This window comes from Castor canadensis, chromosome 17 (assembly GCF_047511655.1).
Source record: "Castor canadensis chromosome 17, mCasCan1.hap1v2, whole genome shotgun sequence".
Classification (NCBI taxonomy): Eukaryota; Metazoa; Chordata; class Mammalia; order Rodentia; family Castoridae; genus Castor; species Castor canadensis.
In genome coordinates this window covers 46,496,560-46,521,096 of record NC_133402.1, presented here as the reverse complement: position 1 = coordinate 46,521,096, position 24,537 = coordinate 46,496,560, and the positions used below count along the sequence as shown (strand labels likewise).

At 45.1% G+C, this 24,537-nt stretch overlaps 2 protein-coding genes across 2 annotated transcripts in view; both read left to right on the top strand.

Moving 5' to 3' along the window:
* Window positions 1-1,652, top strand: part of LOC109676896 (sodium- and chloride-dependent transporter XTRP3A) — a 44,157-nt gene extending 42,505 nt beyond the window's left edge. Inside the window, exon 11 of the mRNA XM_074060299.1 lies at window positions 1,462-1,652. Within this exon, the coding sequence (XP_073916400.1) occupies window positions 1,462-1,635 (174 nt within the window). The 3' untranslated portion in view covers window positions 1,636-1,652. The remainder of the gene's footprint in view (window positions 1-1,461) is intronic.
* Window positions 1,653-14,512: 12,860 nt separating this feature from the next.
* LOC109676897 (sodium- and chloride-dependent transporter XTRP3A-like) overlaps window positions 14,513-24,537 on the top strand; it is a 30,637-nt gene continuing 20,612 nt past the window's right edge. Inside the window, 4 exon segments of the mRNA XM_074059209.1 lie at window positions 14,513-14,843; window positions 16,999-17,139; window positions 18,907-18,998; window positions 22,606-22,833. Of these exon segments, the coding sequence (XP_073915310.1) occupies window positions 14,666-14,843; window positions 16,999-17,139; window positions 18,907-18,998; window positions 22,606-22,833 (639 nt within the window). The 5' untranslated portion in view covers window positions 14,513-14,665.

Here is a 24,537-nt window from a genome sequence, read left to right as displayed (position 1 = left end):
AGGAAAGGAAGATTTATTACGCTAGTGAGCCAGCACCCTGGATCTCTCCAAAAATGGCACTGGCCCTGAGCTCAGGGCTGCGGGGTTTTTATGCCTCAGACTGCGGAAGCAAGCAAGTGGGGAGGACAAAAGCAAACGTGGCAGTTATCCTCTCGCTGGGAGGTTACAGCATATCATAGTAGCACAAGGTTACAACTTATCACACTAGAACAAGGTTACAGCATACCACACTAACTCATCTGTGAAACTGGACCTGGCTGGGGGAGGGAGCTTGCCTTCAGATCTCTCCTCTGGGTTTGTTCATCATACCTAATTACAAAAAGATCACTGTCCTTTCAAATGTATGACCAGCATTTATGGACCCCAAATATTCTGTCTTCTGATGTCTCATCTGGAGGTTCTTTAGGCATAAAGAGTGGGCCCAACCCATGGCAAGCACACAGCAGTCTGTTCCGAAGGACTTAGGGATCTGTTCCCTCCTCTCAACTCCCAGATGTGGCCACTGTCCTACAACACAGTGTCACCACCCCTCCTGTGGTCATTAAGCCCTTAATTCCAGCTACCCTTTGAGGTGAGAAGAGGAAGTCTATCCCGAATCACTGTTTATTTGTCACTGTTTCAGTGTACCCCATCTCAACCCTGTTCCAACCTCCTGGGAGCATGACACCTCAGGATGTCCAGGCCACACCCCAGGACCATCCATCAGAAAATCTGGTGCTGGGACCCAGGCCTCTGTAATTTTTATACTCCTGAGGGGTTTCCAGTGTGCTGACAAAACTGAAAGCCAGACCCATTTAAGAAAGAAAGAAAAGGGTGGTATATTTAGGAGTACTTGCATCAATAATGACTTATAAAAATTTGACAGTATTATTGAGCATTTCCAATTTCTATGGAAAATGTTTTACTTTTGGAAATCATACAGCTGACATATGATTACAGAATATAGGTGCTCCTCCACTCACAATCAGTTACATCCCAATAAACCCATTACAAATTGAAAGGAATTATAGATAGTGAATGCATTTATCACACCTAACTTGTTGAACATCAGAGGTCAGCAGCTCTGTCCACCGTATAGTGCAGATGCTTACTTGATGATCACATGGCGGGCTGAGGGCTGCCACAGCCCCAGAAAGTACTCCATAGAATATCACTAGCCTGAAAAAGGTCAAAATTCACATTACACTTTCCTCTGAACTCATATTACTTTCAAATCATTGTAAAGTCAAAAAACTTCTAACTTGAATCACCATTCAAAGAACTGTCTGTAATGTACTGCAGATGAAAACATCTCACTTTGACTTAAATTTTATTCTGGTTTCTGCAAACTTTGTGAGGACCAGGACATTTCTCAATAATCCTCTTGAGCCAATAATAAGTCATTCTCAAAAAAGAAACCTTTGTCACTTCTGGGACTGCAAATAGAGGTCATTGTGGCATTTGTTCACCCACTCTCCACAGGCTGGCAAGAAAAGTGACATTTCATCCCATACACTTGACAATAACAATGGCAGTATGGCCAATGGTGGACTCTGGAAAGTTTCTATTTATACTGGAAATATATACACCTGTGGCTCAGCTCTAAGACATCAGGTGAGGAAATGTGTGGTTCGTATCAACTGTCACTGTAAATAAAACCCTAAGTAAGCACATCTACAGTGGTGGTGTTCCTCGATTTCTGATTCCAGGCTTGGGACTCCTGACACAGACTTTCCCTCATTACAATGAGTACACAAGCTAATTTTGAAAAATGAAAACATAAAGAGGGGGAGAATCCACCCAATCTTTTTGCCTGTTGCCCTTTTCCACGTTTACTTTCTCATACAGCCAGTGAAACCGTAGCAACACAGGGCATGAAGTCTTTCACGTGAGGAGATGAGGCTCAGGCTACAGAAGAAGAGTCAGGGAGTCCATCTCTCAAGTGCTGGATTTAGAACACAACAAGCTCCTCTCAATTGCTGTGGATTCATTGCCACCCTCTTGAGTGTGTACCGGGCAAGCTGCCCATGGCTGGGCACCTCTCTCTAGCCTGAGTGGGCAAAATCACAGCAGGGCTGAATGTGACCTTGGAACCTCACTGGGGATGGGGTGAGTTATTTTACATGGAAAAATTAACCTGTGCTGCCTGAATTTCTTAGACAGAAATGATTTTCCTCCCTTCTTCTGTTAAGGGAAGGAAATAACAGATTTATGCATTCCTTTGCAAGGAAAAAAAATGCATCTGTAAGTAGGGAATTGTTAACCAGAATTTTCTGACCTACCTTTTTATAAGAGAGTCTCCCTAATTACTGTACACCCACCTGCAGAGTGTCAGCTGCTGTTTTTGATATCACCCAACTAGTACATTGCAATCCAGTCCTTAAGTAGGTGCTGGAGACAGTGGGGTATATGACATAGTCACTGCTGTTCAAGGTCCTTACATTTTGGAAAGGGAGAGACAGTGACAGACAACCAGTGAGTGAGATGACTATAGTCAGTGATCATTTCTAGGAGGAAATAAATTGGCCAATATGGTGGCTAGACAGGACAGTACTCTACTCAGGAGCTTTGCTAACTGAAATGTGAAAAAGAAAGTAGCCATCGAAATTCCTAGAAGGTCCTACTGAGGCATAGAATCAGAATGCTAAGATTTTACATCCCTGGGTTAAAATTTCCTCAGAGCAATTTCTACAAATCTTAGAATGCTTTTCTCATAACAGACTTGAGACTATCTCTGAATCTGCTTTATAACAAAATGTAAATAAAGAGTGCTAGAAACTAAAGAGGAGTATCAGGTAAGGGTACAGCCTTGTAACACTGAAGAGCAAACTGATGGACCTGAAAGGTAGACAGAATCAACATACTTGAGAAAGAAAGCAGGGTGAGGGGGAAAGAGAAAGAGAGAGAGAGGAAAAAAAGAAAGAAAGAAAGTATGTATGGATATATTTACAAAGGAAGGTAATACACAAACATAACCACTTGGTAGGCTTAAATATAAGTTTCAATTTAAAAAAAATTCTCTCTTGTTAAGTATTGTTAAGTATGCAATATAATTCTTCAGGCTGGAACAGTCACCATTTTGGAACATAGTTAAGCTTCATGAAGTTGGAGAGTGTTTACCTCCCTCTTAAAACTTTCAGTCTTTGCCTATAACAACTTCACTCTTCCTGAGGAAAGACAGCCCATGCTAATCTCTTGCACTCAAACTCCTTTTTCCCCCAAAACATAGCAAATGTCAAGAAATAAAGCACTCACACAAATCTGTTCTCCTGGATTTAACATATTATGCCTTCCCAGCAGGGCCTCCCTCTTATGCTTTATTTGGGTATACAAAGGACAGAGGCTGGTAGCATCTGGACATGTCTTCTCTGGGTTGCTGAGTGGAGTCACATATCCCTAGGAAGACATGTGCAGAGCTGTCCACTTGGCCTGGGGATTTAGCTCTGGTCCCTTGTTCCCCATTATTCATCCACTGTGACTTTCCATTATAATAACAAAGTAGCAGAGTTACCTAATTTATAAAGAAAAAGGCTCATTTGGGTTCACAGTTCTGGAGATTCCAGCCCATGATCCCGTGACCCCATATCTCTGGGAGTGTATTGAGGCACCACATCATGGTGGGAGCACATGGTAAGTGGTGAGCAAAGCCAGTCACCACCTCAGCAAGGAAGCAAAGAGAGGAAAAGGAATGGCTCAGGGCTCCAGAGTCTCCTTAGGGGCATATGCCCCCAGTACCCTAAGGACCTCCCATGAGGCCTTACCTCCTAAAGGTTTCATCACTTCCAGTAGGACTACCATGGAAACTAAGCCTTTAACACATGAACCTGTGTAGGAGACTTATGTAAACCACAGGATTATAACTGTGGCCCTTAAAGGCTCATGTCCATCTCACATTGCAAAATGCATTCATTCCATCACCAAGAGTTCCCAAAGTCTTAGCTATTCCAGCATGGCTTACAAGTCCAAGTCTAAAGTCTCCTCTGAGTCTTAAGAAAAATTCTTAGCTGGGAGCCCTTATTTTAAAAAATCATATACTTCCAAGATATAAGAGTGGTACATAGGATAACATTCCTAGTCCAAAAGGGGGGAATAGGAAAATCATAGGTAGGTATTGACCCAAAGCAAAACCAAAACTCAGCAGAGCAAACATTCAGTCCTAAAGCTCCATGTCTAGTATCCAGGGTGCCCTGAGGCAGAAGGTAGGCTTACATGGTCTTGAGCAGCCCCACTCCTGACATCCTTGCTGGCCGCAGCCCATGTGGTCACTCTGTTAGAATGGCCCTTGAAGAGTGATGTATATCGCTAGCTAGACCTTCCTGGGATCTCCATTTCAGCTCATTTCACTTGCACAGATCTACCCATTTCCCAGTAGGGGGCACTGAAAGTATTCCAGCCACACCTCATACTGTCTGAACTCTCAGGCTTTTCTTTGAAGTCTCAGTAGAAGGTACCATGACCCCATAATTCTTACATCCACCAAGGCCCATTCTCGTCCTCTTAGAGAAAGAAAACAAAGCATTTTACTTAAGGCATTCATAAGAGATGACAGACAGTAAAATAGTCTTCATCAACTCTCTGAGAGGGTAGATCTGATCATATGTAAGGTATAAACAAAGTTAAAATAGAACTATCTACTCAAATCACTGGTGATTAAGCAGTCCTAATGTAATTAAAGCTTGGACTATGACAAGGAAGCAGATTTTAGTGAGGCCCTACCTGGGTCTTGGGTCTGGCAGCCTCTCCCTACCTCTGACCTCACTTCTGGCCACTCTGATGTTCCATTGCAAGCACAGAGGATTTACTCAACTCAGCCGATGAATCAATTCTGTCCACTGTCTGTATAAAGCACCCACTGAGCCACACTTCCTTCCTTCCCACACTAAAGGCCACAGAGACTCAATCCACAGGCATGCCCTGGGAACTATGGCTCTCAGACACAGTTTGTGGGCAAAGTCCATGCTGCTATGCTGCCCAGTTGGGAGTCCATGTGGTCCACTGGGAGTACTGGAAGGTGTTTACATAGCGGCAAAGAGAGTCTCTAAAAATTTAAATATTTGCTTCATGTTGTAAATAACAGCTTTACCTGTGTGCTAGGGATATACAATTTCACTTTAAAATATACTTAAGGGGGAAAGTGAATTAATTTGCAGGAAAATGACAAATATAAAATAGTTCCCCCCTTTTCTGGGGATGCTACATTCCAAGACCTCCCATCGATGCCTTGAAACCATGGATAATAAGAAACTTTATATATACATATTACACTCCATTTTTCCTACGCATACATACAATAAACTTTATCAGTTAGGCACAGTTAAAGATTATCAACAATAATTAATAATAAAATAGAATATGACCACACACTATAATAAAAATTATATGAATCTTTCTCTACAAGGAAAACCAAGCAGTACATACACCATTAGCCTTACAAGAAAAGCTGAAGACAGTCCTATTTTTAGAATTGAAAGGAGATAATAGCCAGCATGAAAGTATAACACTCATTGGGTAAAGTAGATACACAAATGAGAAAGAGAGAGGACTCAAACCTTATCACTACAAACCACAAAGATTGATATTTGAGAAGATAAGAAGGAACAAAGAAGGAAGGAAGGAGAAAAAGGAAAAAAGGATGTACAAAATCACAAAACAGTTAACAAAGTGAAAGGAGTAAGTTGTTACCAATAATGACCATGAATATAAAGTGATGGAATTCTCTAATAAAAAGAATATAGCTTGGCTGAATGGGATTTTATTTATTTATTTATTTATTTTGGTGGGAGTAGGGTTTGAACTCAGGGCACTGGCTAGTCAGGCACTCTACCACTTAAGCCATGTCCCAAGTCCTTTTAACGTTAGTTATTATTTAGATAGGTTCTCATGATTTTTGCCTAGACCAACCTGGATCGTGATACTCCTGTTTATGTCTCCTTTGTAGCTCAGATCACAGGCATGAACCACCATGACCAGCTTTTTTGTGGAGGTGCTGTATCACTAACTTTTTCCCTAGTCTGGCCTCAAACTAGTCTGGTTGGTGAAACTCCCAACCTCTGCTTCTGGAGTAGCTGGCATTAAAGGTGTGGGCCACCACCCTCTGACTCTGAATGAATATTTTTTTAAGATACAACTATAGGCTGCCTGTGAGAAACTCTCTTAACCAGCAAAAACACACATAGACTGAAAGTGAAAGAATGAGAAAAGGACACCCCACACAAACAAGAACCAAAGGAAGCAGGAAGAGCTACACTTATGTCAGAGAACACAGACTTTACATCAAAAGTTTAAAAAGTATAAAAAAAAGACAGAGACATTATCATATAATGATAAAAGGGTCAATTATCATTTCAAAAAAGATCACTTACAGACATGTACAGAATATTTCATCCAACAGTTGCAGAACACACATTCTTCTCATCGGCACATGGAATTCTCCAGTACAGACCATATGAGAGGCTACAAAACAAGTATCAACAAATTTAACAATTTTGAAATCATACTGGTTCCAGGGCACTAGGTCCAGGGCCAGAAGGCTTGGTCTTATCAGAGAAAGTACACAGGATGATCACAAAGAAAACTTAGCAGAAATAGTTTTATTAATTGGAACTCTCAAGATGGGAGAGCAGGCAGGCTCAAGAATGAAAGCAAACTGGGTGTTAGTGACTCACACCAGTCATCCTAGCAACATAGGAGGCTGAGATCAAAAGGATCATGGTTACAAGTCAGCTCAGTCAAAAAACTTTGCAGGTCACCATTTCGATGGAAAAAGCTTGGCGTGGCGGTGTATACCTGTCATCCCAGCAACAGCAGGAAGCATAAAATAGGAGAATTGTGGTCCAGGCCAGCCTGGGCAAAAAGTGATACCCCGTCTTCAAAATAATCAGGGCAAAAAGGACTGGAAGCATGGCACAAGTGCTAAAGCACCTGCATAGTAATTGCGAAGCCCTGGGCTCAAACACTAGTACTGCCAAAAACCAACCAAATAAACAACAACAAAAAGAATGAGCAGCTCTTCCAAGGGTTTCAGATTTTGAAGTTTTATTAGAGTTCTTGGACATGATGGAGGTGACAATTCCTGGAGAAAAGGGAAGGATTTTTGTGCATCATTAACTCCTCCTACATATTGAGTGAGGAGTTGTGGGCCTGAGGCTTATCATTCTCTGTGGCCCATAACGACTGCAGGTCAGGACACACCTGCATGTCACAGGTTGTTCCACTGACATCACTGGGCAAAGATGTTTGTTTTTTTTCAATCAACATCCAAGCCATTGTTCTCAGTCACCGCATCCTAACTCCCTGCCTAACCCCTATGCCAAAACTTCGTATTGCATGTGACCACAATGGGATAAAATTAGAAATCAAAAATAAATAAGAGCCAGGTATGGTGACACATGCTTATAATCTCAACTACTTGAAAGACTAAAGCAAGAGCATCACAAGGTGGAAGCCAGCCTAAACAACTTAGCAAGTCCCCATCTCAAAACAAAGCAAAAAAACAATGTCAATGAAAGGAACAGATACATGGAAATTAAACAGCATGCTTCTGAAACATGAAGATTAAAAGAGAAATTGAAAAAAAATATTGGTACAAATGAAATGGAAATGCAGCATACCAAAATCTAGGGACTACACCAAAAGCAGTGCTACAAGAGGTGTTTGTAGGAATAAATACCCAAATCAAAAATTAGAGGGCTTCCCCCATGCAACTCAGTGAATGAGGAGAGCCAGGGGAACAGAAGGCAGATGGTAATCCAAAGGAAGAAAGAGAGGAAGTGAATCAAGAACCAAGAAAGAGGTGACAAGACAACCAAAAAGCATAGAGAAACAGAAAAGCTAAGCAGAGAAAAGTAGAAAATAATCTGCAGCTCCAACACTGACTCCCCTGGGGGAAAGGGAACCTGAAGTCACAACCACCAAGGTAAGCCAGGCAGCCCTGATGACAACAGACTGGCAGCCCTAGCCACAGAGAAACCCATATTTTTCAAGCCTTAAATGCAGTGCATGGGTTTGGTGTGACTGACTGCCCTTGTGTGGCAGGCCAGCACTGGTGAAGAAATCCATTGCATCACTCTCCATATCTCAGAGTGCTAGGACCAGACAAATTCTTGAGAGGGGGTCATTGTTTGAGACTGAACTACTCTGGGGACCTAAAAACAAGAAACAATCACAACTCAGGGAGCCTTGGGACACCTCTGCCACAAGGTCTGAGTGGGAGATGTCACAAGAGACAGTCATGGAAAAGGGAAAGCCTCAGACACAGATCCACTGAGAATTTTAAGCAACAGGGAGTTTGGGCTTAGAGGGCGGGGTGGATGGCGACTCCACCATCTATGGCAGGGAACGAGTCCCATCACCTGTGGAATACTGTGGAGAGTGACAGCTCTGAGTCAGGTCTAGCAGACTGACCAATTTCCACAGCTTCCTCCTCCCACAGGGTGGTAAACTGTTGGGCAGACTGGTGCTGAAACTGGAAGGCAGAGTACCAGCTTCCCTCAGTTTCCCTTTGAGTGCAGATCTTGGTGCTCTATTTGTGTTCTCCACTCTCCAACACACTTGGGAGACAATTCTAGGCTTGGACATTTGCCACCCCAGGGAACACAAACTGGGGGCCTCTAGAACAAGTAGGAACCTACATAGCCCATGGGCTACAAAGCTCTTAGAGCCAGCAGTGGCTTCTGATATGCAAAGAAGGGGAGCTCCTAAAATGAATGAAGCTGTGAAGCTGACAGCTCACCTTGACCTGCTCAGCACTCAGCACTCACACAGCACCAGCCTGGACAGGAGGAGCTGTAATGGAGTCCACCTATGATTCACCACCACTCACCTGGCAGATCCCAGTATTAGAGGACCCCAGAAAGAAGATTCTCCAATGCTGTGTCTTTTTTTGGAAAAAACTACATTTAAAAAAATGTTGGTAGAATCAACATAGTAAAAATGTCGATACGCCCCAAAGTAATCTACATGTTTAATGCAATTCCCATCAAAATTCCAATGACATTCATTAAAGAGATTGAAAAATCTACTGTGAAATTTATATGGAAACACAAGAGGCCACGAATAGCCAAGGCAATACTCAGTCAAAAGAACAATGCAGGAAGTATCACAATACCTGACTTCAAACTATATTACAAAGCAATAACAATAAAAACAGCATGGTACTGGCACAAAAACAGACATGAAGACCAGTGGAACAGAATAGAAGATCCAGATATGAAGCCACACAACTATGAGCAACTTATCTTTGACAAAGGAGCTAAAAATATACGATGGAGAAATAGCAGCCTCTTCAACAAAAACTGCTGGGAAAACTGGTTAGCAGTCTGCAAAAACCTGAAACTAGATCCATATATATCACCCTATACCAATATTAACTCAAAATGGATCAAGGATCTTAATATCAGACCCCAAACTCTTAAGTTGATACAGGAAAGAGTAGGAAATACTCTGGAGTTAGTAGGTATAGGTAAGAACTTTCTCAATGAAACCCCAGCAGCACAGCAACTAAGAGATAGCATAGATAAATGGGACCTCATAAAACTAAAAAGCTTCTGCTCATCAAAAGAAATGGTCTCTAAACTGAAAAGAACACCCACAGAGTGGGAGAAAATATTTGCCAATTATACATCAGACAAAGGACTGATAACCAGAATATACAGGGAACTTAAAAAACTAAATTCTCCCAAAACTAATGAACCAATAAAGAAATGGGCATGTGAACTAAACAGAACTTTCTCAAAAGAAGAAATTCAAATGGCCAGAAAACACATGAAAAAAATGCTCACCATCTCTAGCAATAAAGGAAATGCAAATTAAAACCACACTAAGATCCCACCTCACCCCTGTTAGAATAGCCATCATCAGCAACACCACCAACAACAGGTGTTGGCGAGGATGTGGGGAAAAAGGAACCCTCTTACACTGTTGGTGGGAATGTAGACTAGTACAACCACTCTGGAAAAAAATTTGGAGGCTACTTAAAAAGCTGGACATCGATCTACCATTTGATCCAGCAATACCACTCTTGGGGATATACCCAAAAGACTGTTACTCCAGAGGCACCTGCACATCCATGTTTATTGCGGCACTATTCACAATAGCCAAGTTATGGAAACAGCCAAGATGCCCCACTACTGACGAATGGATTAAGAAAATGTGGTATCTATACACAATGGAATTTTATGCAGCCATGAAGAAGAACGAAATGTTATCATTCGCTGGTAAATGGATGGAATTGGAGAACATCATTCTGAGTGAGGTTAGCCTGGCTCAAAAAACCAAAAATCATATGTTCTCCCTCATATGTGGACATTAGATCAAGGGCAAACACAACATGGGGATTGGACTATGAGCACATGATAAAAGCGAGAGCACACAAGGAAGGGGTGAGGATAGGTAAGACACCTAAAAAACTAGCTAGCATTTGTTGCCCTTAACGCAGTGAAACTAAAGCAGATACCTTAAAGCAACTGAGGCCAATAGGAAAAGGGGAACAGGTACTAGAGAAAAGGTTAGATCAAAAAGAATTAACCTAGAAGGTAACACCCACGCACAGGAAATCAATGTGAGTCAATGCCCTGTATATCTATCCCTATCTCAACCAGCAAAACCCCTTGTTCCTTCCTATTATTGCTTATACTCTCTCTACAACAAAATTAGAGATAAGGGCAAAATAGTTTCTGCTGGGTATTGAGGGGGTGGGGGGAGAGGGAGGGGGTGGAGTGGGTGGTAAGGGAGAGGGTGGGGGCAGGGGGGAGAAATGACCCAAGCCTTGTATGCACATATGAATAATAAAACAAAAATGAGAAAAAAAATAAAATAAAAATTCCAATTGATACATAAAAAAAAAAAAAGAAGAATTAACCTAGAAGGTAATACACACGCACAGGAAATCAATGTGAGTCAATGCCCTGTATAGCTATCCTTATCTCAACCAGCAAAAACCCTTGTTCCTTCCTATTATTGCTTATACTCTCTCTACAACAAAATTAGAGATAAGGGCAAAATAGTTTCTGCTGTGTATTGGGGGGGGAGAGAAAGGGGGCGGACTGGGTGGTAAGGGAGGGGGTGGGGGCAGGGGGGAGAAATGAACCAAGCCTTGTATGCACATATGAATAATAAAAGAAAAAGGAAAAAAAAAAGAGTGATAGAGGGGGTGAATTTGATCAAGTACATTATATGCATGTATGGAAATACTGCAATGAAACCCTTTGTACGACTAATATTTGCTAATAAAGCATATAAATAAATCATTGAACGTATAAAAAAGACAATACCACCCAAAGTGATCTACAATTTAATACAATTCCTATCAAAATACCAATGAGATCTCCACAAATATTAAAAATGCCTAAAAGTCAAATGGGACCACCAAAGACCACAAATAACTAAAACAATCTTGAGATAGGAGAAAAGAGCTCAAGGGATCATATTATCTGACTTCACAACATTCCCCAAACCCATGGTAACCAAAACATCAGACTGCTGACATTAAAATAGACCCAAAGACCAATACAACAGAACAGAGAACCCAGGAATAAACCCATGTATTTACAGTCACTGAGTTTTGACAAAGTCACCATGAACAAACATTGAAAAACGGACAATTTCTACAATAAATGGTGTTGGTAAAACTGAATATTCTCATGCAGGACAATGAAATTTTCTCTCCCATATCTCTGATCTTCTAAAAACAAAAAACTCATTACCTAAAGGTAAGACCTGACACTATGGAAGCACTAGTAGAAAACATAGAAAAAAATGCTTCAGGACATTGATCTGGGCAAACACTTCTTGGATATGACCCCAAGAGCATAAGCAACAGAAGCAAAAATTGACAAATAGGATAACATCAAACTAAAAAGCTCATTCAAAGCAAAGGAAATTATCAACAGAATTAAGAGAGTGTCTACAGAATGGGAGAAAGTATTTGCAAGCTATTCATCCAACAAGGAATTAGGGTCCAGAATACATAAGGAACTCAAATGACTCAACTGCAAAAACTGAACAATCCAATTAAAAAATAGGGCAAATGATCTGAACAGACAATTTTCAAAGGAGGATATACACATGACAACAGGATTTTGAAAAAATGCTCAATATCACTAATCACCAAGGAAATGCAAATCAAAACTACTGTGATATCATCTCGCCCCTGTTGGAAAGGCTATTATCAAAAAGACAAAGGTAGCACATGCTGGTGAGGTTACAGAAAAAGGGGATTCTCATCCACAGATGGAAATGTAGATTGGTACAGTCATAAGGGGAAACAGAATGGATATCTTTATGGTTTGGATATTAAATGTCCCAAAGTCCCATTTCAACAGATTTTGTTGAGGGCCTGTGGCACTATGGGAGGTGGTGGAACCTTTAGGAGGTGCAGACTAGTGGAAGGAAGTCAGGTCATTGGGGACCTGTCCTTGAAGAAGCTATTGGGACCACAGCCCCTCCTCTTTCTCTCTTTTTGCTTCCAGGCTGCCAGGAGATAAGCAGCCACCCCTGCCATACCTGTGCGTCTTGATGTTCTGCCTTGCCACAGGCCAAAAGCTACAGACAGCTGACTATGGACTGAAGCCTCTGAAACCATGAGCCAAAACAAAACAAAACAAAAACCCCTTTTCCTCCCTTTAAGTTGATTATCTTGGGTATTTTGACACAACTATGGAATACTGACTAACACAAATGTTCCTCAAAAAATTAGAACTATAACCACCATGTGATCCAGCAATTCTACTATTAAGTAGAGGGAAGATCCATTTGTCAAAGAGTGTCACAACTGTTGTACCGCCATTCATAATAATAAGTCAGGGAATCAATCTAGGTGCCCATAATGGATAAGTGGATAATGATATGTGGCATATATACACCAGGGAATATTTTACTGTCATTAAAAAGAATGGAATCCTGTCACGTGCAGTAAAACAGATAGACTTGAGGACATTATATTAAGTCAAACAGCCAGGCACAGAAAGACAAATACAGCATATTCTCATTTACATGTGGAGCTAAAGATAATGGTCTATCTATCAGAAGTGGTGACTGAAATAGTGGTTAGATGACGGTTAGTTTAAATAGGGGTAAAACTGGAGAGGAGACATAATTTCTAACATTCCACAGCACTGTAGGACAAGCTATTGCTGGCAACCTTTAAGTGTACATTTAAAATAGCAAGTAGAGAAGATTTTGAACGCTTCCAACACAAAGAAATAATTACATCTGAGGTGGTGGAGATGCCGATTACCTGATCTGCTCATTACACATTGTATACACCTATTGAAATGTCACAGTGTAACCATAAGTCATTCACAATGATTTTGTGTCAATTGAAACTTTTAAAATAGCTTTTAAAAAGAAACAACCTAGAAACTAAAAAGCAGAGAACATTTTAAGAAATCCTCAAGGCCTTGAAAACATAGCCATGGAGTATGGACTTTATCTTGCGGGGAACTGGAAGTCCCAATGGTGATGTATTAACAATGGGATCACCAGCATGAGCAAATGATTAAAAGATGTGTGACCTCCACATTGCTGAGGTAAGAACCTGGACCCTTGGCATAGACTTAGTGGCCCACACCCAGGCCAACTCAATCAGAGTTGTGCTCCCGCTCTCTTCCTTTTCAGAAATCAGATAACGCAGGCGTGTTGACCTTCTGTCCTGCAGGGAGTTGTGTCCAGATTGACATGGGCACAGTGCAGGTCCAGGCCACAGGAAGGGTTCTTCTGTAGGCTAATGCAGGCTCCCTGGAGCAGTCAGGTGGGGCTCATCTAGGCTGAAACCCTTGCTGCTGGGGTTCCAGACATTTCAGAGAGTGGAACTCACTCCCTCAACCCACGTCTCCCCAACCCCACAGGGCTAGAGTGGCTCCTACAGGCTCCAAGAGCCAACCAGGAACCGTTTGGGAATTTTCCAGCTGTTGTTAAACATAGCCGTTACTAAGGAATGAGCTATATGAACTAGTGATTGCATCCATTATTTTAAACATGGGTAACAGCTACCCTGAATCACCATTTCTTAACAATTTCCTCCTGGCTGTGCTCTTGTAGCTACGTTCAATACACATTCATGGTGGGAAAGCACCCCAAAACCATTGGCTACTACTGCCCATGAACCTCAACCCCACGCTCAGTGACCTGATGTTGGAAGCTTGAAATAGGCCATAATGGGAGTATTTACACCACAGAAATTGGCAAACAGGCAAATCATGTTTTTTGCTGCAGTGAGTGCTTAAACACTTGGTCTCCTACTACTAATATCTACCAATTGCAATCATAGCATTGTGAAATTTTTTCAGAAGCCTCTACCAGCAGCCCAAGGAGCCCAGAAATCTGGATGGCACAGGGCTGAGAAACAGACAAAGCAACAGGGACAAAGGTGGGTGGGAGGGACATATGTGAAACTGGCCAGCTGTGAAGTCCAGGACAGAGAGGCAGACACTGGGAAAATGGGAAGGGCCAGAATGAGACTGGCCAGGGGAGGGGGTCGGGGGGGGGGGGGAGGGAGGCACAGTGGGCAGAGAGCAGATTCCCGAGCCCAGGAGACAGGAAGGCAGGAAGAGCAGGGAGCTGGGACCCAGAAGACAGCACTGGAGGTTCCCATCCTGCAGCAGGAGTGGCCTCAGGGGTGGAGTCACCTACAAGCCCATGCGGCCTCCCTGCTAGAGGATGAGGAGCTGGAGCCCTGGGGAAACCCTGGATGCCCTGTCACCAGCCTGCGAGGCTGAGGGGCACAGAGTGCACTGAGTGTGGGGCCATGGAGAAAGCTCGGCCACAGTGGGGCAACTCATTGCAGTTCTTGCTCGCCTGCATCTCCTACGCCGTGAGCCTGGGTAACATGTGGCGCTTCCCCTACCTGTGCCAGATGTACGGCGGAGGTGAGTGTGGAAACCATGAACTTGCAGTGAGGCTTGGCTCCATTGTCACCAGCCCACAGCTGAGAGCGTCGCACCTTTAAACTTTAGTCTACTGGATCTCGATAAGCTAGACTGCTGGACCGCACCTCCAGAGGACTGATCCAGAAGCCGGTGGGGAAGGCAGGTTTCTGCCTTTTCTTCCAGAGATGGTGCCTTTGCTGTGGTATTTCCAGGTCATAAAATGTTCTCCTGTTCTTCTCTAGGTTTTACCCAGCTTCAGGGTCAGGTTTTGTTTTAGGTAGCTACTTATCTCCCGCTGGACTTTTCTCAGGTCCTCAGCCAAGGAGCCAAGATCTGGGGAGAGATGGCTGAGGCATGTGGACAACACAGGACAGCCATGAGCCAGCCCTCCGCAGGCAGATGTGGGTGGCCATGCACAGTCCACCTTCCTCCATACACGTGGCTGGTAGTAGGGAGGGCATCCACAGCTCTATTGACACACCTGGTTCCCCACCACGCCCATGGGGATTGGTCTGCTGCTGGCTCTTTGGGAATTGGTAGGTTTGAAGTTTCTCTGAGTCTTATTACCCTTCACTGAAATGAAATTTTAGCCAGAAAGTTCCTATTTAAGACAGATACACACAAAGGTGCTCTGTAAAAGGAAGGTGTGGCCTGGAGCTCTATGTATTAGGGACCCTCCTGACTCCCCTCTCCCTACTCCCCAAACCCTGAACTATCTCTGAAGATATCAGGCCTAGACTAAGATTCTGTGGCCCAGGCAACTGTGAGGCAGCTGAAATCCTGGGGATGGGGTAGTGGGGTCTCTCAGGACAGGAACCAGGCCACTCTTCTCCTACCCCACCCCCAGCTCACAACAAGCTGGGATAAGTGCTGAGTAAAAATTGTTTCTGCCTTCTGTGGGCACCATCAAGGCCATGTGCAAACCCAAGGGAAGTGTGGAGAGGGGGAGTTGGTGGATAGACTTACCTGTATTAACAGGTAACTTGAAGTCTCTCACTCCCAGGTAGGCTGTAACACTGAACCATGCTTTTAACCTTGCACTAATAATTTGCCTGGAGCTCTAGCTAAGTAAATAACTGAAGAAAAACATTGGTAAAGCTCATCCTTGCACTAAAAAGAGACTTGTTAAAGCAAAATAAATATCTCCTAAAGATGGACTTTTCTGTCTTAAATAAATATTTTCTTAAGGAAAGACACCTAGCTTAAAAGGAGCATCTAATGACACCCATCCTTTGTTTAAAAGGATGCTCATGGATAACACATTTATGTCATAAGGATCCTGATTTACTAAACTGACCAGACTTGAAATCTCTTGGCCCAATTGATATTGTCAAAACAGTGTAACAGCAAGAATGACTGAATGTACAAAATGTCCAGAACAAAGAGGAGTACATATCCTAAGGTGTTTGGAAGATTCTCAAACATATATCATCTATATCAGTTAAGCAGACGTGGTCTCTGGGAATCCTGAACTTACCAATTTTAAAAACAAAAGATGCAATTAGAGAAGGGTTGTCACAGCAAATGATTACCCTCCAGGTAGCTGAAATGAAAGAGCACGCACAGAGGTATGGGCCTGCAGACCCCTAGACTGATAGAGCTTTATGAACATGCCTTCCACAAAGGACTTGGCACACTTCTCATGTGTTCACATCTCCAGCCTGTTGGGATGTGCTTTGTATCCTGCTTTTCTGCTTTGCTAAATAAAACTTCTATAAACTGTTCACCTCACTAGACTCATCCTTAAATTCCTTTTCTGTGCTGATGTCATGAACTTGGTTGGCATCGGGGCCATGAATGTGCTCAGCCACCTGGGTTGAGGTTCATGCACTCTGGAAACGGGTCCTGGTTCTAGAGACACAAGTATTCAAAGATTTCAACGATGACATGTCTACATGACATCCATGGACAGATGGACAGATGGCAGATAGATGGATGACAGGAATGATGGAGAGGTGGCTGTGTGGATGGGGAAAGACAAACGGTAAGAGAAAGGGAGGCTGTGTGGAAAGATTCCAGGGCAGATGGGTGGGAGGTAGGACACATGGACAATCAGAAAGGCAGAATGATGGAAGGGTGATTGCACAGAGGTGGTGAGTGGCCGAGTAAGGCCATCAGTGGTGCTGGCCTGGCCCTCAGCTCTGGATGTCCACAGGCAGTTTCCTGGTTCTCTACTTCATCATGCTCATCGTGGAGGGAATGCCACTCTTGTACCTGGAGCTGGCCGTGGGGCAACGCATGAGGCAGGGCAGCATCGGAGCCTGGAGGGCCATTAGCCCCTACCTCGGTGGTGTAGGTAAGTGGGGGTTCTCTCCAGTCCCCTCCTACCCAGAGACCCCATAGTGTTCCCTGGGCATGTGAGGAATTCACCCTCACAGAAGTCGCTGGGGACCTCACAACACAGTTCTTCTCCTCTCTGGATCCAGTGTGGGGGTCTGTGAAAGGGAAATGGCTGGCCAGCACAGGAGCTCTAACTCAGTCCCAGGCAGCAACCATTCTGGGGACGCACACACCTGCTCCCTGCTCATTAGCAGCTCTCCCCTTTGCTGAGCACCTACTGTGTGCCAGGTGCTGTCGACAGAGTGTAAGTGCATGAGCACATTTAATGCCCATCACGCTCCCGAGAGGTTATGGGGTGCTGCTAAAGCCTCCAGTGTGCAGAAGTGGAGGAGCACATGGGTAGCAGGGGGCGCTGTGTCCCACCGTGCATCTCCCCAGTTCCCTCCAGCCCATCCTCTGGCACCTTCATGACATTATTCACCTGCCCAGCACAACCCCTCGATTCAGGGACACCAATATCCACCATCTCTTCTGTCTAGCCTTCCCACCTGAGAAAAGGTACAGGCAGGGAAAGAGCGACATTTCCAGAGCAAGGAGGGGTCAGTTTGATGTGACCTGGCCTCAGGAGTCAACTCCAAAGCCAAACCACCTAACAATTAGCAGAAAGCCAGCAGCTGCTATCACCCAGGGGCACAGGCACCTGCTTATCAGCCAGCATTCCCAGTACCAGGTTGGAGGCCTGCTCTGAAGCGATGCTGACTCCATGGTGTAAACACTCCCACCATGGCCAAGGTCACCCTACTTATAGTTGCCCCTGTATGTTGGATGGGAACAGCTGGGGACAGGGCCCTGGGGGGACAGTGCAGGCAGCTCCAGAGCACCCTGTTGGCCCAGCCTCCCTTTACCCACAGCCCCACCCTGAGCTCCGCATAGGTCTGACCAGGTCAGGGAAGCCTGTTCTCTACAACTCAATCCCTCTCACAGCCTGACACTGTTGCTCCCTGACACTACGGGGCAGGATTTGGCCACAGTGACTCAACCTCCAGAGGGAACAACTGTCATATCGGGAATTTGGATGGTTTTGCAGTGATAAATTGCTTCTCACACTAGGTTTGAATCCTAGTTCAGCAGTTTATTAGCTGGGTGATCTTGGGCAAGTTCTGTGCATCTGCTTTATCCTCTGTGAAATGGGCACAACACTTTTGTGGGCACCAAAGGCACATGAAGTGCTTAGCACAGTAACTGGTGCTTAGATCTCAAAAAATGTCATCAGAGCTATGCATGGTGGTAAATGCCAGTAATCCCTGCACTCAGAAAGTTAGAGCAGGGGGAAGTTTAAGGGAAGCCTGGTCTACATCATGAGGACCTCTCTCAAAACAAAACAAAATAAAACAAATAATGTCATAAGCTTCACATCCCAGAAAATGAGAAAGACTCTGGGGGAAAGAAAGAACCCTCATGAAGAGGTCACAGGTATATTACATAGCATGTATGAAAATGGAAAAATGAGACTTGTTGAAACTACTCAAGGAATGGTAGGAGGGGGAATAAAGGAGAATGATGGAGGGAGTGATATATTGTAAGAACCTTTGTAAATGTCATAATGTACCCCTGTACAACAATAAAATGATAATTTAAAGAAAGAGGTCACAGGTACATGGTCACAATGAATAGTTGCAAAGCTGGGGGGGTTTGCTGCCGTGGGTGAGAGCTGCCCTGGGAATGGGCACTGGATGGAGCCACCCTTACCTGGTCCTCAGCACAGCCCTCTTCTTCCTCACAGGTATTGCTAGCATGATGGTCTCCTTCTTCCTCTCCATCTACTACAATGTCATCAATGCCTGGGGCTTCTGGTACCTCTTCCACTCCTTCCAGGTGAGCCACAGCCCTAGAGTAGAAACAAAAAGGAAAGAGGATGTAGGGCCACCTACCTGGGGATCCAGATGTGAGGATGATAGCCTCAGGGGAAGCCAGCATGCAGCAGGAGGTGATGGAGGAAGCTGAGAGTTCCAAATCAAGGGAAGGGCACTTGACCCAGTTCCACAGCCCCTTGAATTGCAGGCAGACTATGCAGGTGGACTAGTGTTTGTGTGCATGTACACCTTTCTGGGGAGCAGGTCCGTGGCTTTCATTGGAATCTTCCTGAAGGATGTGCACCCCTCCCCCTCAAAAAATACTAAGAGCCATTTTATAGTGGCCCCAGGAGAAAATACGGTAGAGACTGATGGGGAGCAACTTCACCACCCCAGCAAGACTGCAGTGGTGGGGCCTCCTCTTCTCCTGTCCCCTCTTACACGTTCAAGCCAGGGACATGGTCCTTCCAGATTTCTGGCTCCAGGCTGAGTCTTCCTTTTCTTTGCACACTCAAAAGTTCCCTGTTGTCACCTTACTGTGATGTAGGCTCTTCTCAAAGACACAGATTTTTTTTTATTGTTTTATTATTCATATGTGCATACAAGGCTTGGGTCATTTCTCCCCCCTGCCCCCACCCCCTCCCTTACCACCCAGTCCGCCCCCTCCCTCTTCCCCCCACCCCCTCAATACCCAGCAGAAACTATTTTGCCCTTATTTCTAATTTTGTTGTAGAGAGAGTATAAGCAATAATAGGAAGGAACAAGGGTTTTTGCTGGTTGAGATAAGGATAGCTATACAGGGAGTTGACTCACATTAATTTCCCGTGCATGTGTGTTACCTTCTAGGTTAATTCTTTTTGATCTAACCTTTTCTCTAGTTCCTGGTCTCCTTTTCCTATTGGCCTCAGTTGCTTTAAGGTATCTGCTTTAGTTTCTCTGCGTTAAGGGCAACAAATGCTAGCTAGTTTTTTAGGTGTCTTACCTATCCTCACCCCTCCCTTGTGTGCTCTCGCTTTTATCATGTGCTCAAAGTCCAATCCCCTTGTGTTTGCCCTTGATCTAACGTCCACATATGAGGGAGAACATACGATTTTTGGTCTTTTGGGCCAGGCTAACCTCACTCAGAATGATGTTCTCCAATTCCATCCATTTACCAGCGAATGATAACATTTCATTCTTCTTCATGGTTGCATAAAATTCCATTGTGTATAGATACCACATTTTCTTAATCCATTCGTAAGACACAGATTTTTAAACCAGGCATTTGATTATCCCCGTAGCTGACGCTCATTGCAGAAAATGTGGAAGGGGCTGGAACTGAAGAAAAGAGAGAAGCCAAATTCCACATTGAGGGCCAGACTTTGTACCTAAGTTTTCCTTCCCACAGTCACCTCCATCTCAGTCTCTTCCCTGATGAGAAAAGAGGAGAAACAGCAAGGAAGACCACTTTGATTCTGTCCATCAAAGGTCCATGGACAGTCCTTCTGCTTCGGAGCCCCTTCCAAGGTCACATGATAAGGACAGTAACAGCAGCAGCAGGCATTACTTGCATGAGGCCTGGGCCAGGCAGTGTCCAGCACTTAGAATTTTTTATTCATGCAGTCACCACAATTTGAGAGCCTGAGAGCGATCAGCCACCTACCTCCCCAGGGACTTGACACACTCAGCCACAGGGGCCCTTCTCAGTGAGCAGATGCAAGACCCCAAGTCCTTACCTGCTGACACAGATGAGGGGGAGGAAGGGACTGCAAATTGCTCAGCTGGACCAGCTCATACTGCTCTGCAGCTTCTTCACAAAGGCTATATACTGGGCACTTCTCTCCTTCCTCGAGGTTTCTCTGTCCATGTGACCTCACCATTCAGGAGTCTAACACCAGTGTCTTCACAGGTCAGTTGGTTATTAAGAGGGCAAAAGGACAGCTACAAGGACCTGAAGGCCTATGCCAGGGAGCCACTCAGTTCCCCTCACTGCATCCTATCAGTGAAGGCAAGCCCTCACACAGGCAGGGCAACACTCTCAGCGCAGGGAGAGGACTGGAAGTGACAGTAGTCAGTCATCTTAGGAGCCATCGGGGTCAAAGCTAGAAACTGGTCTTCATATTCAACACATGCAGGGGCATGCGGGGGGCAGGAAGAGTGGTGAACCCTGGAGCTCAGGTCTCACAGGAGCACAGAGCCTGAGTACTGTCCAGGGTGTCAACTTGGCTCCCACTGTCACTGGAGAGTGGCCATGGCCCATCAGGCAATGCCCTGGCCTTTGTGCATACAGTACAGTGAAATAGGGGACTGAAGCCAAGGAGGCAGTCCGACTTGCTTCTGTTACTGGAACATTTTTGTCTAGTGACTTTGAGCTTCTGGAACCCAGATCCCTGAAAAACCTGATAAACAAGGAACTGATTTTTGCAGAGCAGGGTCATGATTTCCTACCAAATCTGGTCAGAATAATTTTTCTTTCCTCGACTCATACAGTAAATCTTTTGTCCTCTTGGCCATGGATCGTGCTCACTGCACAAGCATCATTTAGGCCCTTTCGCTCATAAGTACCACAGAACCCCGTTCTAAGTAGTAAAGCTGAGGAAGATCTCACTGGCTCCACACCACAAAGTCCAGGAGTCTAACTGCCTAGAGCCCAGCTGACTCCAGCCCTAAGGAGGTCACTGGTCCCAGGTTCTCTGACTCAAGGGGCATGATGGCTTCAGGGTGCTGAAGCTCATCTCCTCTAATTTCCAAACCCAACATTCATGGAAGAAATAACTGTCTCCACCAGCAGAGATGTCCTGATGAGCTGTTGGTTGAGGAAGCTGGAGGAGGGCCAAGTAGAAGAGAGGCATACTATGGTGAGGGGAGTGTATTTGGCTTTCTCTCCTTGGTCTTGAGTTGACAAAAACTAGAAGCCATTGACCAGGTCCTGACCATTCTGGCTGATGGCACAGAGCTTGTGGTTTGAGCTCTTGGCCTGGCCCCTGCAGAGGTGGTGGATCAGAGTTCTGCTGCCATAGCTCACCTGGCCTTTGTCCATTTGATATCCAGTCTTTTAGATCCACGGCAGAGCTCAGTCATCCTGAGGAAACACCTGCAGAATCGCAGTGAAATTACAGCCCTATTTTAGGCAGCTTTGCATTACCGCATTTCAATGTCTGTGGCAGCTAACTTACAGACAGCAAAGGTGTATTTAACTCATGTGTGAACAGTTCAAACACCCAGATTAGATGACTCCAATAGTTTGGCATCTCACGAGGATGGTTGTAGTGCATGTGGGAACATCTACAAGAGTAGAGAGAGAAAGAAACAGGAAGTTCCTCAAGCCCCTTTGAGAGTATCACCTCAATGACCTAATGACCTCTCACTAGGTCCCACCTCTTAAAGATCCACCGCAGCCTCCAATACCACCCTCGTGGGAATTGAGTCTTGACATAAGGGCGTTGGGGAACACTCAACATAGAAACCACACCACCTCCCTTGAGCCCCTGACAAACTCCCTGATTCCCTGTCTGCCTCAGATACTCCAGCTGCCTGTCCTTTGGGTCCAGCCTTCTTTTCTAAGTGCCCTCCTATCAGGGCCACCTCCCATCATCCCACCAGACCACTGCCTCACTCTCACTTCTCTGTTGATGCTCATTTGATCAAAGGATCCCCTGCCATGGTCTGTCTGCCCATTGAATGGAAACCACACAGGCTATGATGAGGAGTGCGAGAAGGCTTCATCAACACAGTACTTCTGGTACAGGAAAACGCTCAACATCTCACCATCCATCCAGGAGAATGGAAGCGTGCAGTGGGAGCCGGCGCTGTGCCTCACCCTGGCTTGGTTGATGGTGTACCTGTGCATCCTGCGGGGTACCGAATCTACTGGCAAGGTGGGCAGGGAGCATGAAGGACCCCGTGCCTGGGCAGGTGGGCATGTGGGGGGCCATGCCTCTGTCAGGCAATGCCAGGGCTTGAAGCATGCTGGGGCAGAGTGCATGGATGTTGTTGCATGCAAAATTCATCTGTTAGGCAAAGTAAAGATGGTCAGAGGTAGTCGAGGTTGCAAACCTGAGTCTGCAAAGGATGCTTTCAGCACCAAAACGATGAGCATTTGTGTATCATCTAGCTCCAGTCCATACCCCTGAAGCACTGAGACAAGGAGGGTTCTTTCTTTAAAACTTTGAACCACTGCACACATCCCCAAGACACCTTTGCCCAAGGCTCTTAAATTCAGCTGCACGATGGAATTGTATGGAGAGCTTTAAACACCTCGTGCATCAGTTCTCCCTCCAGAGTGCTGCAGTCATCAGTGTGGGAGAGACCTGAGCATAGATGTGCAAGCCCTGGGTGATTCTAGTGCGCAGCTGGCCGTGGCGCCCCATCCTCTACATGCTGTGTGACATCTGAACCTTTTCTCCTTGCTTCTTCCCATGTTCACATTTGTCTTGGGGCTCATATGGATGCCGTGTTTCCATTACCTGTGCCTGTCTCAAGGCCAGCACATACTCCATATCCCACTTATTTGTCCTGCCTCATACCTAGTCACTCCTCATAGCAAACCCACCATGGCTGAGCACCCACACTGTCTCATTCTTGCAACAGCCCTTCATGGTAGATGCATGGTGCTGCTCCGCTGAGGCTTCAGGAGTTAAAGTGACCTTCTGAGGGTCCAAGTAGAGAAGGCAGAGGCAGGACAGAGCCCAGCTTTACCCCAGAGCTTCCTATCATCTTGGTTCAGTGACCTACCCCCAAATGCTCTCTGCCTATCTTTAATGACTTAACCACTTCCAACTTTCCCCTCTGAGAGTCCTCAGAGTCCACCTTTCCTTCCCTCCTGACCACCTGAGGCGTCTCCTACAACACTGACATATTTTTCACAAGGCAGATAGTCCAAAAGAATCCACAAGTATCCAGGTACAGTATCCTTCTGCCTGATAGGATGTTTATGTTGGTTCCAAGCCCCCATGATGACCAGCCTCGTAGCTCCAAAGCACCTCATGCCAGGGCCAAGCTGAGGGACCGGGGAAACCAGGCTCTATTTCCTAGGTGAGCTCAGACCCTGCAGTACCCACTCTGCCCCACCCAGCTCTTGCACATCTAGATCTGAGGGCAACACCTGCACATTGACAGATTTAATGGGACCTTCCCTCCCCAGTTCAACAGAAGTACCTAACAGCTCCATTGATAGGGCCATGTTAGTCTTCCCAAAGATTGTCATTCCCTGGCCTCCTGTGTTCCAGTCTCCTGCTTTTCCTCTGAATTCTCTGCATTGGTCAGAAATGTCTTCTCCTGATAGGTTATGATGGGTCACATGCCCACCCATCTGCCAACTTGAAGGGAGATAGGGAGCTACCTTAGTGAGGACTCCAGAGAGCCTCTGGGAAACTTGGTCCCTGGGGGAGGGGTAGGAAGGAAATTTCAGGATTTTTCCTGAGAGTTCTCTAAGTGTCCAGTCCTATGGAGTAGCTCAGTTTTCCCCTGTAGTACCTTGGGGTTCCTACAGACACTGGTCATAGGACTTGACTTCCTCATTATTCATCTGCATCTCATACCTGCTCTGATGGTTTATGATTCTGGGTGGGTTTATTACTCTT